Raw genomic sequence first — 15,779 nt, forward strand, 5'->3', positions numbered from 1 at the left:
ATCCGGGAAGCAGGAAAGGTGGGAAGAGAGGGCTGTTTCTCCCATCTCCGTGGCAACTTCTGTAGCCCTTAGCATCATGCTTCCTCTCCACGTAGTTCCCAATTCTTCTCTTACAATCACAGAATCTTGGATTTGGGTTTTGAAAAGGATATCACTGTGATCCTCAATGCTATAAATACCCAGTGCCACAAGCGGCAAAACGTCTTGCTGTCAGCCACACTCACAGAAGGTAAGTGATGGAGGAGTGACTGGGAGGACCCAGGTGGAGCCAAGCTGTTTGCCAGGGGGCGAGGGGGTGGCCCCAGAGGACTGTTCTTCCCACTCTATCCTGCATCCCCAGCTGCCCTCATCCAGTCACCCAAGGCTGCTGTGTTCCCCAGACCTAGGAAAGGGAGGAAAGGCAGGTCCCAGAGCCAGTGTCATCTCACTCGAGGAGCAGGGGGAGAGACAAGGCGGGCTGCCACTGGCCAAGTGGTTTCATGAGGTTTTGTTTTTTTGTGGGTTTTTTTGTGTGTGTGTGCCTGGGATCAAACTTGGGTCCTTGAACTTGCAAGGCAGGCAGCGGAACCACTGAGCTAAATCCCCAGCCCTCATGAGATTTTTGTTGGAGTTGCAACCAGAGAGAGAAGGACTCTTGCTCTTCTCCAAGTGTAATCATCTACCTTTCACCTAGCTAAAAATACCTATTCCTTAGCTCCTTTCTTCAGGAGATAAATTCTTACTCTTTTATGGATGGGAAAACTAAGGCTTGGAAGAATATTGTACCACTTTAGCAGGCCCACCCTGTAAACTGAGCCCTTATACACCCAACAAAAGCACCTTCATGGGTTTGTGTCTGGTTGGCCTGTTTGCTAGGCCACATTGTGGTAATGCACATGCCAGATGCCATTTGTGCGACCCATTGACACTCCTCAAAGTATATTCTAAGGAGGAGCTTAGAGAGATGGCCAATGAAAAGGGGAATGTCTCACACCCTCACCTCCTCTTGGAGATTCATGGTGCACAGTGCCTCAGTAAAGAGAAGGCCTGTAGCAAAGAAGCCTAGAAAATAATCTAAGATTTTTGAAGCTGACTTGACCAGAGAATCCTTTCGAGCATGGGGGTGCCACAGGCTTGCTACCCCTTCAGATGTCTGTCCGCGGGTGCAAGTTTAGAGCATGTGCTGGCATGAATGGATTATTAGGCTGTGTTCTGCCCCAGCAAAGTGGCAGGAGGGCATCAGTGCTGGGCCATTCTTAATAAACCTGGATTGACACTGTGAGGGCACGCAGATATGACCACTTTCCTCTGTCCTTTTTGCTTTTTATCCAAGGCGTGACACGACTAGCGGATATCAGTTTACATAATCCAGTCAGCATTTCTGTCTTGGACAAAAGCCACGACCAATCTACCCCAAAGGGCAGAGCAGGCCAGGGAGTTGCTCCTCCACAGACCAGCGACAGGCTGGACAGCTTTGCAATACCGGAGAGTCTCGAGCAGCATGTGACACTGGTCCCCAGCAAACTGCGGCTTGTCTGCCTAGCAGCCTTTATCCTGCAGAAGTGCAAGGTAGGACTGTGGCCTGCCCCTGGCTGGCCCAGGGAAGAAACACCTATTTGGTTTGTGTCCGGCATCAATAGCAGCAGTAGAGGCACCGTAAAAAATAAAACAATTTTCTAACTCAGTTCTGAGGTCACAGATGTAGACCTTAACATATAACCTTTCAGTCAGGGACTGCAGGATTCTGGTAAAAGAATCTGAGGTCAGTGATAATTGTAATGTTCCTCATGAAAGTGGCCTTAAATATCTTTCCTGGGACCAACATTAGGGACATTGGGTAGCAGAAACATGCAGGGTATGAGGCAGTCGTAGGCGCTTGTGCTTATGTTTCTTAAAGAACCCTAGTGTCTGGGTGCTCATCTACCAGGTTTTTTTGTTTTGTTTTTTGGTACCAGGAATTGAACTCGCGTCCTTGCGCTTGTGAGGCAGGCGGCGGAACCTGCTGAGCTAAATCCCCGGCCCTCATCTACCAGTGTCATGTGGTAGCTTCTCTGGGCTGTGGGAAGACAGTAGCAGGCTGTGGGGCTGTGGGCTGGAGCATCCAGATGTACTGCACTTGTAAGGTCAGGGCCGGGCAGCCTTGCACGCACCAGGCCTTGAGCAGAGGAAGGGGGGAGCTGCGCCATGAATTCGGTTTCCCATTTGAGGGTAAAGCTCTGTCATTTTCCTTTCCTCTCTTCTTTCTAGAGCAGAATATCAATGTCACTTTAAAAAAATAATTCAGAACTCTGTCACCAGATAAGGGCCAGCCTAAACACATCCTATAGAGCAGTATTCACTTTAGTGTCTCCTGAGCTTAGAAGTGTGTGCTTATTTTCCCCTCATCCTACAGTTTGAGAAGGACCAGAAGATGATTGTCTTTTTCTCCAGCTGCGAGCTGGTGGAGTTCCACTACAACCTCTTCCTCCAGACCCTGTCGAGCAGCGAGGGCCCCCCTACATTGAGACAGGCGCCATCTGCCTCCACGAGATTAAAATTCCTGCGGCTGCATGGCAACATGGAGCAGGAGGTAAGCCCCCCACCCCACCCTGAGTCCCCGGGAACTGACTCATCCTCACCCCTCAGCAATACAAGGGAAGCTCCCACGGGAAGTCGGTGAGCCGCTGGTGCTGAAGGGGATCACACTGCCAGGGGTGTGGGAGGATGTGGGCAAGGAGGGCCTTTGTTCTGCACTCTTGCTCCGGCCAGCCTCTTCCACCTGAGAGCGCTCACAGACCCTTGGCCTGTGCCTACTTCAGCCAGCTGTTCCGGCAACAGAGTACCACTAAGTAGCTGGCACCAGGGAAGGGTTTTGCCTTTTTAGTACCCAGTGTGTAATTAGGGCTTGATGTCTTCAAATTAAGAGCATTAATGGAGCTAAATTGTGGATCCCATATGGTACTGCTGAGTGCGGCTGCTGTCATTGTCAACAAGACACAGCGCTGCACTTTGAACACTTCAGGTTGGGAGCGGGTGCCGCACACCAAAGGGCTTTGGGCCCCCATCCTTTCTCTCAGAGTAAGATTCAGACTACGCCCTTTCCCTGGTTTTAGAGCTTTTTGTTCCGCTGCTGTTAGCTAGGCCATCCGTTTAGGGAGTCAGGGTAGAGTGAGGGGGAGAGGTATACTCGGTGGAGCTGGGAAGGGAAGCATGGGTGGGTGTGGAGCCGTCTTGTCCTCAAGGAGAGGTCACCAGGGCAGCTTCAGAACTTACAGAGTGGACAAAGCCAGAAATCAGTAAGATAGGCCAGATCCACCTTACAAAATCATGACATTGCTAAAGCGTCAAGGGACATTAAAGTTCTAACGTGACCGTAGACGTGTCCAGCCTGCCTTTTGTTTTGCCTTTTGTTACAGTTAAGGAAATGTGACCTTGCTCAGAAAAGTCACTCATGGACGCAGCTTATTTACCCCTCATTATATTGAAGTCCGAAATATCCAAGCCTTGGTGAAATGTTAGAAACTGTTGGTTTTTGCCTTTGGCTCCCTGATTTAATTGAGCATGTTGGTTTCACTCTTTAATACCATTCATGGTTTGGATTTTGTTTTAAACTTTTTCATGCTCTGGGTCAGTATTCACCAGAGACATTCTGCAGGGTAAGTCTGAGGGCAGCATGTGGACTTAAGAGATCATACAAGGCCAGGGATTTAGCTCAGTGGTGCTGCTGCCTGCCTCGAAAACACAAGGTCCCGAGTTTGATCCCCAGGACCAAAAAAAAAAGGGAATCATACAAAAGATTCCCTGATTGAGTGATTTCAGCCTGCACATCCACATCGTCATAGGGTGGGAGCCTGGCGTGGTGTTTACAGCTGTGCCCCTGGCTATAGACTTCTTGTGTTCTAGGCCTGGCTCTGTCATTTGCTGGCTCTGACCCCAGATAAGTATTTACCTTTTCTGTGTCTCTAAAGTGGGGATAATAGTAGTATTTACTTCATAGAATGATGTTGATTCATTGAGTTAATGCCAATAAAACTTTTAGACTAAAGAAATACTTCACCTGCTAGAAGAATAAATAGGTAACTCTTGAAGTCATAGGTGTGTGTAAGCGAGGACTTTCTGAACAGAACCCCAGTTGCACAGAAGAGAGTACCAAGAATCAACAAATGGGGTCGTGTCAAGTTTGAAAGCTTCTCTACAGCAAAAGAACCAGTGAGTGAAGAGTCAACCTACAGAATGGGAAAACATGTGTCAGCTATTCCTCAGACAGAGGACTAACATGTAGAACATATAAAGAATTCAAAACATGAGACCCTCAAAGTAAAAGACCCAGTCAGAAAATGGGAACTGAAATGAATACACACTTCTGAGAAGTTACAGATGCCAATAAATACATGAAGGAATGGCCATCAAAGAAATACAAATAAAAGCATCACTAGGATTCCATCTTACCCCAGAAAGGATGGCTTTCGTCGGTAAATCAAGTAACAACAAATGCTGGCAAGGCTGCAGGGGGATGGGGGAACACTTTTTTTCATTGTTGAGGGGAATGTAGATTATACAACCACTATGGAAGCCACTGTGGAGAGTCCTCAAAAAAGTACAATTAGAGGGCCAGGGATTTAGCTTAGTGGTTCCACTACCTGTCTCGAAAGCACAAGGTCCTGAGTTCGATCCCCGGTACCACAAAAACCAAACAAACTACAATTAAAATTCCATTTGACCCAGCTATTTCCCTTCTAGGTGTTTTACTCCCAGAAGTGAAAGGCATCATATTACAGTGATCCATGTGTGCCCATGTTTATAGTGCACAATTCATAATGGTTAAATCTTGGGAGTGGCCTATACACTCATCAACAGGTAAATGGATGAAGAAAATGTGGTATTTATGTACAATGGAGCGCTACTCTGGCATAAAGAAGGATAGACTTGAGTCCTTTGTAGGAAAATGGATACATTTGAGACCATAATGTTCAGTGGAATCAGATACACAAAATATTGCATAGTTTCCTTTATATGAGAAACCCAAAATATAAAGAACTGGCAAAGCGAAAGACAGCTAGTAGAAAGTAAGGAGGTCTTTTTCAGATGGGAGGGGCACAAAAAAATAATTTCACTGTTCTGTCCATACACCCACTCCCCACGAGGACCCTAAGCATTGGGCACTATAAACATGGGCTCAAAGGTGAAGCTCTTAGTACTGGGCCTGCCAACGTAGTACTCAGTAAACAGCAAATGCTGTTATTGTTGCTGTTGTGTCTTTTTCAGGAATAATTTAGCTTTTGTTTTTTTTTTTGAGACAGGGTCTCACTATGTAGCCCAGGCAGGCCTTGAACTTGCAGCAGTCCTCCTCCCTCACCTTGCTGAGTGCTGGGATTTCAGGCATGCACCACTGTGCCTAAGTTAGCTATTTTTGTAGCTTAAAAATTACTAACATTTTATTCTTGTTTTGTTCATACGTAGCCTGCACAGCATCCCTGTGAGCCAGGAGGAGACCTGAGTGGTGTTCTTGCCTCTTCTTTTGTAAGGGTCAGGCCTGTGTCTCATTCTGGACTAAGCTGAAACAGTCCTGGGCATGCCTCCCTGGCCGTCGCCCTGGTCACTGCCCCAAGACCTTGAGTGTAGGATTGGCATGATCCCAGACGAGCTCTTGAGCACTAGAGAGAGGTACTGTTGGAAGGAGATCCTAGGCAGTGGTTTTTCCCCACCCCAACTCTACATACATTATGTCCTGTCTTCAAGTCATATCACAAGCCTTTAGGAAAATTTCTGATTTTGATTGAATAATGTAGCCAATAAAAAGCGCACCTTTGTTGCTAAGGATTGCAGCAAAGTGGACAGTGCATCTGGCCCGGAATGCAGCTCCCTGGGCCTGAGGATCAGGGTGGCCCTTCTCTCATGTGTATCTCTTGGGCCAGTTTCATGACCTCTCTGTACCTCTCTTCACGCTTTTCCTTCTCAAGGGCCTGCATATCACAGGTCTGTCTTTACAAGGGTTAGGTAAGTGTGGCCATGAGAGATGCTCAGACTGGGGTCCAGACTGAGGCAGGTGCTTGGTAAATGCCAGCTATTGCTGCATCTCCACGCAGTGCTCTGAGTGAGGCACCCTGGCATCCAGACATGCATCGAAGTGTGTGGAAGTGAAAGGCCAGAATCACATCCTTGCAGTGGTTCGGCAGCTGTACCAAAGCGAAAGGGGAGACTGCTTTTTTTCTTTTTTCCAAATTTTTAGTAATTTGGTTCTGTTTCTTTTTATTTGTTGCTATAGGCAAATGTAGTCACATCCCAAGCACTTGGAGCACTGTGATGCAACCACACTCAGAGGGTAGCCTTGCGAGTTGGTGCTGAGAGTCCTAAGATGTGCTCACCTCTCTGTCCAGCGGACCTATTTTAGGAATGTAACCCAAGGGGATGATCAGAATGTGCATGGCAGCCTGTCTACAAAGCACTAATTGTGATGGCGAGAGACTGAAGATGGCTTAGTTGCCAGTACTAGGATTTTGGTCACATCCATGGTGGTGTAGCCCTTCAGCAGAACCAGTTCACTGTGTGAGATGCCGTGGTCTTTGAATATTTATGACCTGAACAGATGATCAGATTTGATGGGGGCATAAGAGCATCTTACTCTAATATAAATAGTGGAATGCCATTTTTTTAAAAATGATTGGCTTCGTGCCGGGCATGTTGGTGCATGCCTGTGATCCCAGCACTTGGGAGGCTGAGGCAGGAGGATCACCATGAGTTTAACCAGCCTGGGCTACATAGTGAGTTCAAGGCCAGCCTGCAATACAAATAAGAGCCTGTCTCAAAAAAAAAAACTTATCAGCTTTGCACAGTAGCAGTATTATAGCCAGCAAGGTTTATCCCAGGTGCGATTATTGCTAATTGGAAACTTAAAGCCACATTTATTTATTTATTTTTTGGTACCAGGGATCGAACTCAGGTCCTTGTGCTTGCAAGGCAGGTGGCGAAACCCCTGAGCTAAATCCCCAGCCCAAACCCACATATTTAGTTGTGTTGTGCATAAAAAGGGGACTTCGGTAACATTAAAGTATTGCTGGTGGTGGGGTTTGCACCTAGTAGAGGGGTGATTTTATTTTTTCCTTCAACTTAAATACAACTTTTCTACAATTAAGATACATAGTTTAGTAAATTTAAAAAATTTTTTTAAGTATTTAAAAAATTGCCCTCTAGGGAGGGTTCGTCTTCTCTCTAGAGCACTTCCAGGAGAATGTGCTAGGAGGAATCTTGTGGGACCCCACACGTGTGACACGTGGCCTTTGTCTTCCCTGCTCTGGTCCTTGTCCTTAGGTGGGTGGTGCCCACCCTGGCAGTGGCTCTCGGAAACATGCTGCCCGCAAAGTGCTCCTGTTGTGCCACAGTCGGCAGAGGTGAAGTCTTGTTAATGCAGGGTCTCCGCAGGCATTTGGGCTGCTGCTTTCCTGGGGAGCCTCTCTGTGCCTGAAAATAGAGCCGTAGGAAATTGGGGAGGTTAAGGAAATCTAAGCCAACTTGCTAGGATTTACCCTGGCGCCTGTAAGGTTCTTTTTTCCTTGTTTTGTAGGAAAGAACGGCAGTGTTTCAGGAATTCTCCTGTTCCAGAGCAGGTGTCCTTCTCTGCACGGTATGTGTCTCTGCTCCAAGGGAGCGTGCACTCCGGTGACGGGGCCTGTCCTGTGTCTGGCCCCCGGGGGAGGGGCTCTAGGGCCTCTGCGCTCTGCTGATTGTGCCACAGATAGCCGGCCGCCACCGTGCAGAAGACTTGGCGATTTGCTCACTAATGGTGGCAGCTGTTAGTCTGAAAATGTGTGAATCTTGGCGATTTCTAGCCACCAAAACTTGTAAATTACAGCTATCGGGAGTAATTAGAGCTGAGAAAGTCTTTCTGCAGCAAAATGACTCTGCTTGCCTCTGCTCACCCTCTTAAAGGAAAATAGATGCACACAGACAGATTTTGTTTGTTGTTGTCAAAAATGTCATTTGCCCTAGAATTTCCAGAAGTAGTTCATGCGACCTCGGTCTGTGCAGTCCCACGCTGCCTCCCACAGTGCAGCGCTGACCTTTTTAATGCACATCTCTTTTGCTCTTTCGAGATTGAAAACTACACCTTCCATATTCTCTCCTCTCTGGGGAGTCCCTTTACCATAGCTGTTGCTCTCTCCCAAGATTAAAATACCTTCTCCACTTCTGCGATCTTGGGTGACATAACCTGACCCCTCCAGGGGTTATTGGAGAAGTCCCAGTATGCACAGTAATGAAATTCCACTGTAAATTTAGTAAATTCAGTGAACAGATGCTGGGTAGAAACAAAGAACTTTAGCTATATGAATGCCTCATTTAATGCAGTTACTTTTTTAGGAACTCCATACTGTTCAGTTTTAAAGGTAATAGAAACTTTTCTTTCTAAATTAAGAGTTTGTAGGTGAGTGCGGCCGTGTGTGTTTGTGTGTGTGTGTGTGTGTGTGTGTGTGTGTGTGTGTGTGTATACTCATCTATGGGAGGGCCTGCCTGGAAACCTGCTCATCATAGGGCCTGTTCTCACACACGTGACAGAGTGGTTCCATTGACACTGGTTATTCAGACCTAAGACCGGTTTCAGCTGGAATTCTTGTCTCCTGAAGAAACACAGGTCTGACCAAGTAGCACGTCCCTTGACGAAGCCAGCCTGCAAGTCAGATGGTTATTTTAAATGTCTAAAGACTGAGTCCAGTTCTCCTTGGTAGGAAACTTGTCAGTAACCCATAGTGTGTCAGCACCAACACTGTTCAGAGGCCTTCCCTCTCTCCCCACTGTCCCTTGCTCTCCACCCTTTAGCCCAACACAACCCTCTTTCAGCTGCTTGAATGTGTCATTCCAGCCTTGGGCTTTGATAACAGCTGTGCCTTCTGCCTGGAACAGCCTCCAGTGCCAACTTTGACCAACCCCCACTCAGATCACAGCTCAAATTTCAGTTCAGAGAATGAAGCCTGGGTTTCTCTTAGTAATGGTTATCACCCCTGGTCTAGGCGTTGTCCCACTAGATCGTAAGCTCCATGAAGACAGGGACCATGATGTGTTCTCAGTTCCATCCCAGTGTCTTTTTTTTTTGGTACCGGGGATCGAACTCAGGACGTTGTGCTTGTGAGGCAGGCGCCGGAACCACTGACCTAAATCCCCGGCCCCATCCCAGTGTCTTAACACACACTAGGCACTTGGTATTTGTGGTTGATTTGAGTGGGTAGCTGGGACCCCAGAATCTCAAGGTCAAGAGCAATTTGATGTATGCATTTTTTCTAAAAACTGGGAAAAGTGGAATTTAATATACTTGCTCATTGGGAATAGGTTTACTTTTTTCATCCATATGGTATTATTACATGAAGAATAAAGTTACAGATTGTCTACATTGAAACAAAGCAGTAGGAATTTTTGTGTTGAAATTTAGGTTAGGATAGTAACAAAATGTTTTCTTTTTGACCATTAAGATCCTAGATTTATCCCTGGGAAATTACTGTTTCTGGTATGTGAAAGTTGCCGTGGTTTGCAGCATGTAAAGGCTGTGATACATCTCAAGGAAAACTAGGTATATGTGATGTTCAGTGTTTCGTTGTTTCTTACATAGGTCTGCATGGAAGAGAAGATCATTCTTTCTACAGTATAATTCACAGTGGGATCCAAGGCATATGACCACTTTCCTTGTTCTGTCTGATGCACACAGGCTGTGATGTCAGCTAGACAAAGATTGCCATTGTCCTACCACTGCACAGTGTCCCCAGCTCCCTGTCCACCCCAGAGACAGGTGCAAAGCAAACTCCTTTGCCCACCATCGGATTTCCCTGAATTACTCTGGTGAAGGCCCTTGGCCTGTCCACGTCAGTCCAGTGCACAGATTTCCACCATAGTGTCACATTCTCTTCCCTCTGCTGTTTGTGGGAGGAGACATGGGTGGGGCTGGCTCCTGCCTGCCTAAGCCAGGGTACAGGCCCAGTTCCCAGTGACAAGAGATTCTTTGCTCACTCACAGAAGTGCTGCTACTTCTGCCATAGTTGTTTACTTTAGCTTGACACGTCTGATGTCAGCCACAGGGTGTGCAAGGTATGTGCACTGTGATTGATGATGGGAGAGACACTGTCACTTTGCGTCCTCTGCAGCAGCCTGTTGCTTGCCAGGCTATCTGAGCACTCTCGAGAGTCTCCTTGGTGGTCATGAGGAACGAGAGCTGTGTCAGGGCAAGGCAGATGGAGAACTGGCTTATTTTGATAAAGGGGGTTCATATTGTTAATTGTTGTGTGGGGATTTTCCCCTCTATACCATCCATACCTTTGCCATTTTAATTTATCATCCTAAGATCCTCCTACAAGGCCAGAGGAGGCTGAGTATGAAAATTTGGAAGCTGTTCTATAACTACAGGAAATAGAGTAGCACAGTATCCTTTACTGTTTGAAAATCGCCTCCCCGACTCTGCTTTCCTTCCATGGAGGAGCAGCTAAGGGTGCGTGTGAGTGTGTGTTTATACTGATTATAAGCATCTTAAAAGCAAGAACCTTTGTAGTTTCATCCTGGGACTAGACACACAGCTCTGTAGAGTGACTGTTCAGTGGTGTGGGTACGTCTTGAGATGGCGCTTAGGGCAGTCAGGGCAGGAGGCCCTTTTTCAAAAGATGAATCTCCACACATTGGCGGTGACTTTGTGTCCTCTGGAAGATTAGATCCACAGGAAAGCCAGGTTAAGAGGAAGTAGGAACAAGTAGGAAGAAGTAATTTGAAAGTTTGAGACATATTTTTCCATATGGGATTAAGAAATCAAATGAAGCAGATATGAGACATTGGATTATCTACAAATTTGTATTTCCCCTGCTTATAGTGAGAGGCGTACCCTAAGCTAAAGGAAGGGAACATGGTCTACTGTTATGCCATTGTTACTTTGATGCACTGATAAAAATACCACTGAGTGGCAAGGAAATGGAATTTCCAAGTCACCTCTGGTATTAAGTAAGGCCAAACTAGGCTTTATCTTGGTGCATTTGCGCTCCTTGGTTGTTTGGGAACAAATTGAATACAGTGACCATCTCCCCAGGAAGGAGAGGCCTCCAGCTCCTCCAGTTTCTGCTGACCGAGCATCCCTTGGAATGAGTGGGTCGTGGTTGTGCAATATGTGCGTCTCTTTTTCAGGAGATACACATTCATCCCTGCTCTGCGCGCTCGCGCTCTCTCTCTCTCTCTCTCTCTCTCTCTCTCTCTGCTTGAAACAGTGTTACATCTGTGCAGTTCTTCATTTCTCCTCCTCCTGGGGAATTTCCACTGTGCCAGGCAGCCAGGAAACAAAGGAGCTAAGGCTCTGAGAGTCACTAGAATGTCAGCCCAGCACTCCACACAAACGTAGCCTTCTCACTTTCCTCTGGGGTGTGCTTTTCAGGTAAAGTTCATCTTTCCCATTTTATTTCATTGGTGTTAATGGAAGACATTTGGAGATTGTTTGCTGTTTACTCAGTTACGCTAACTCATGTTGCCAGTTTTTTGGCGGCTCCAGCCAAGATCTCTCGACTCTGACAGCTTCTGTACTCTCCCCTTCCTCCTCTGATTACTCAGCCCAATCTGTCACCAGGACAACAGGGGCCTGTACCCTGCTGATGGCTTTCCACACACGGCAATAATGACTCTTGGCAGGCCGGGAAGGCGTCAGAGGCGAGTTTGCCGCGTCCCTTCTCAGAGAGATGGCAGCCCCCTCTCCCTGTTAGTAAAAGCACTTTGTGAGGTTCTTGGGTAAATAAATGAGTCATTTTAATCCAACTGACAGGCTGGCACCTGAGCAAGCTGCCTTCCATCTGTACTCCTGGGTCTCATGGAGGCAGCCAGTTGTCAAGCCCAGGGCCTTCAAGGCCTTGCTGGGGAGTGTCTTTCACAACTGACTTTAGTGATTCTTTTGCCCTAATTAGGTTAAAGGAGTAGAACTGGGCTGCTACAACATGTACGTTCAAGGACTGGGCGGAGAACTCTGAAGCCTTTGTGAGTCTTCAGCAGGCCCCACTCCTGTTGATCAGGTGCAGCTAGCTGGGGCTCCTCTGGGGTCCTTTTCCCAGGGGTCTTGGGGAGGCGGGGCAAAAGGGAAGGGACACTTAAATCGCCACCATAACCAAATGAGAGGAACACTCAGACTTCAGCTTTTCTGGCATTTTCAACATACACAGTCTCGTCTGCTCTTCACAGCAACCTCATGATGCGATGGGCAGTTTTGCAGCCCTTGTGCAGGCGGGTCACCAGGAGCTCAGAGCTGGCTGGATTGCCCGGACTGAGGCCAGGGTCTCCATCTGCCCTGTTCCTTCAGCACTGCTCCCTCCCTCCCTAGTAGCCGAGACTGGGAAAGATGGAAGTATTTTCCCTAAGCAGTGGCTGGATTTAGTCTGGGCAAGAGAAAATGAGGGGGAGGCACCACCTGGCTGTCAGGGAGGCTGCACCCCAGCTGAGAAGAGGGGAGACCGGAGGACATGGTCTCAGCCAGGCATCTAGGGCTGGGCCCCCCAAGTGGGAGGAAGGGCCTTGCAGAGTCACGTGAGGCTGCTGGTGTCCCTCATTACTCACTGTGCCTGCATGTTTGGACTTAGTGAGTTTCACAAATGTCATGCTGTTTTAAAAGTTTTATCTGTTTCCTGGTTGAATTTACTAAACCGACGAGCATTAAATTTTTTACAAAGCCTGTCTGTAAAGCTCAGGCAGCCCATTGTCTACATAGATCCCCCACTTCAGAGCGCTTAAATAAAATAAATCATTTCTCAACAAGAACTCAGCAGATTTAAGGACCCATCAGTTTTCCTAAAGACATCGACTGTGGTTAGTGTAGAAAGCTAGTTTCGTCCCCCTTGGATGGAGAATGCTCTCAATTGTGCTCTCAGAACCCTGAGCTGGAGCCCCATGGGGCTGTCTGAGCCACTTCACGGGTGGCTCACCCTGGCTCCCGCTCATGTGCGTACAAGGGCAGCCCAGTGGTCCCTGGTTCCTCTAAATGAGTGGTGTCAGGACAGCATCTGCTTAGTTCCGCCTTTGCCCCTGTGGGTGCAGGGCGGGTACTTCTTTACCAAAACTTGGCCTAAGATTATTTTTCAGAAAAGCTCTGTACGCACAAATCCTTTAGGGTTACTTTAAGCAGTGGTGGGAGAGCTGCACTGTACAGAGGAATTTCTCAGCTCTGGAGTGGAAGGAAGGGACAGTAAACTTAGTCATCCTGTACAGCCATCAGGGTAACCATTGGTACACACCAGAGGCAAGGGCAGAAGCCAGGCCCTGTAGCGAGACATGTTAGGGATATTTGTGGGTTTCAGTTTCATCTCCCTGGTCTCTTATCTTGTAAAGAAGAAAGGCACCTTCCCTGTGGAAGCTAGTGGGCGCCCCTCTTGGTGGTGATGGAGCCTGGCGTCACCCCTCGGGGCAAGCCGTCGGCCTGCAGCTGTGGCATGCACCCCAGCCTGAGGTTGCGATCCTGCCAGGATGCCTAGCCCAAACCTTCCCGTCAGGATGCAGACAGACAAATCCAGAGTATGAGTACTTCCTCCAGACTCCTGGACTCTTCAAAAATGACGGTCTTTGTAAAACTAAGGAAGTCATTAAGAGGCAGGCGGGGTGCTAGTCTGGATTCAGGAAATCTAAAAAGTTACACAGTAGAGCATGCTTTCTGTGATTCACACCTGGATTGAGAAACAAAAATAACTATAAAAGACATCCCAGGTCAGTTGGAGAAAATTTAATATGGACTCTTAATGAGAAAATAATGATCTTCAATATTAAATTTTATGTGTGTGGGCAAGGCCTTCACACTGAGCTACATCCCTAGCCAGCCCTGTTTATTTTTTGAGACAAGGTCTCACTAAGTGAATCTTTGTACCTCAGCCTCCCGGAGCACTGGGAGTATAACCATGCACCACCATGCCTGCCTAATATAAGTTTCTTAAGTGTGATGGTGGTCTAGTCACTTTTTTAGAATAATATCCTTGTGCTTAGAAGATAGTTGCTAAAGTATTCAGAGCTCAGATGTCATGATATTTGCACCCTACTGGAGATAGGAAAACGTGGGAGGGAGGATTACTTAGTTTAGAGGGGAGAGGAGAAACCAGATGTGCTGAAGATTAGCAGTTGATAAATCTAGTTGAAGATTGGCCTGTGCTCACTGCACTCATCTGTCAATCACTTATGTGAATTTTTGTAAATCAAAAACTTGAGGGAAAATATATATATTCACTGTTAAAAAGCAAACAAGAAAGCACAAAGAGAAAAGTGGAAATCACCTTAAGCCCGCCTGTCCAGAAGTAACCACTGGTGAGGACTGTTGAGCCTTCTTTGGGGAACTTGTTCTACCTACCCATTGATTGTTGAGTTGATCGACTGACCAGTCAGTTGATTAGTGACGTGTCTAATTTTTTTTTCCTTGAAATTTTTGGCTGAAAAAAGTAGGACCGTTTGTTCTCTTTAGAATATGCCAGCCAGTCATGGCGGCACACACCTTTAATCCAAGCTACTCAGGAGACTGAGGCAGGAGGGGTGCAAGTTCTAGGCCAGCCTGCTGGGCAGCTTAGTAAGACACTACCTGAACGTAAAATAAAAAGAGCTGGGGTGTAGCTGAATGGCAGAGAACTTGCTCAGCATGCGCAGCATTCAGTGGCTTTCTTGTTCTGTTTTGGTTTTTGGCAAGAAGGCCTCATGGGTAGTATTCTGTGTTTGCTGTCAAATGGTAGCTCATCATCTTGAGCCAAGTGTGAAGCGCACTAAAGGCAGTCTGGCTCCTGTCCTTGTCCCTGTGCCCTGTCTCCTTCCTTCCCCTACAGGTAACTTTCTGTAAGCTTTGCTTGGGACTTTTTCTGCTGTGGCTTCTTACACATAGCATACCATACACACTCAGAGCAAGTCCCAGAGAGTCTCCGAGTCAGAACAGAAATCCCGGTCCCATTCATAGCCACGGGGTTCTCTGGCGTATGGAGCACAGCCCTGCTCACTGTTCACCTGTTGCCTACCCTGCAGCGCTGGCTGCATAACCTCTTGAACACATCATTCGGCAGCTCTCCCTCCCATTGTCTTTGTTAATGGCGAGATGGCTCTGGATTGAAGGGGAGATGCAGAGCTGATTTTGCTGGATAGCACCAAGTCCCCGCCACAGGAGTTTGTGCACTCTCCATTCACACCAGCAATGTACGGGGAGAAGCATCTCTTTTGTTTTTGTTTTTGTTTTTTCTTTATTTGTGTTTTTTTTTTAAGTTTTATCACTGCATCTCTTTTGATGATGGCAGGCGATGTAGTCTGTTCTGGCCTGGATTTGCGGTTACTGCTGTTTCTTAGCTGTGTGTCCCTACACAGCTTCCTTGGCCTCTGAACGTTGGTTTCCTCCTCTGTCAAATGGAGGTTGATAAGTCATGATGCAGGTAAAATGTTAAACACAGCATCTGGTGTGAAGTAAGGCCTCAGGAAATAGCAACTGGGGATAGTCTTATGACTGTCACGCAAAAGTTGAGTTCTGAGTACAAATTATTGCCAAGGGTAGGAGATCCCATTTTCTAGTCACTCTGCCAGACCAGGTTAAAAGGGAGAAGAAGTCTCCATTGCTGGTAGCTTTTCAGCTAAGTCTTTGAAGTGGTTAGCAGGTTTGGCTGCATCCTCATCTGCAATCCAAAGTGGGGGCGGCAGATCACTTGGGCCTCCGTGCTCTCAGCCTCCAGGCCAGGCCTCAGTCACCTCCGAGTCCGTGCCAGAAACCTACCCCACCCTTGGCTTGGTTCACTGACCTTGCTGGCAGGTAAGGAAAGCTTGGGGTGATAATCCATGGATGCAGTTGTCATGGTGGCTTTTCAGACACAGTGCAAGTGAGT

At 47.3% G+C, this 15,779-nt stretch overlaps 1 protein-coding gene across 2 annotated transcripts in view; it reads left to right on the forward strand.

Moving 5' to 3' along the window:
- Positions 1–15,779, forward strand: part of Ddx31 (DEAD-box helicase 31) — a 64,614-nt gene that overhangs the window by 13,920 nt on the left and 34,915 nt on the right. For both annotated transcript variants that reach the window (XM_087182701.1, XM_021261810.2), the window contains 4 exons: positions 123–229; positions 1,313–1,548; positions 2,372–2,548; positions 7,520–7,579. In XM_087182701.1, the coding sequence (XP_087038827.1) occupies positions 123–229; positions 1,313–1,548; positions 2,372–2,548; positions 7,520–7,579 (580 nt within the window). The remainder of the gene's footprint in view (positions 1–122; positions 230–1,312; positions 1,549–2,371; positions 2,549–7,519; positions 7,580–15,779) is intronic.

This window comes from Heterocephalus glaber, unplaced genomic scaffold, assembly GCF_053883595.1.
Source record: "Heterocephalus glaber isolate CG9 unplaced genomic scaffold, H.glaber_assembly_v1.0 deba00001479, whole genome shotgun sequence".
Taxonomy (NCBI): domain Eukaryota; kingdom Metazoa; phylum Chordata; class Mammalia; order Rodentia; family Bathyergidae; genus Heterocephalus; species Heterocephalus glaber.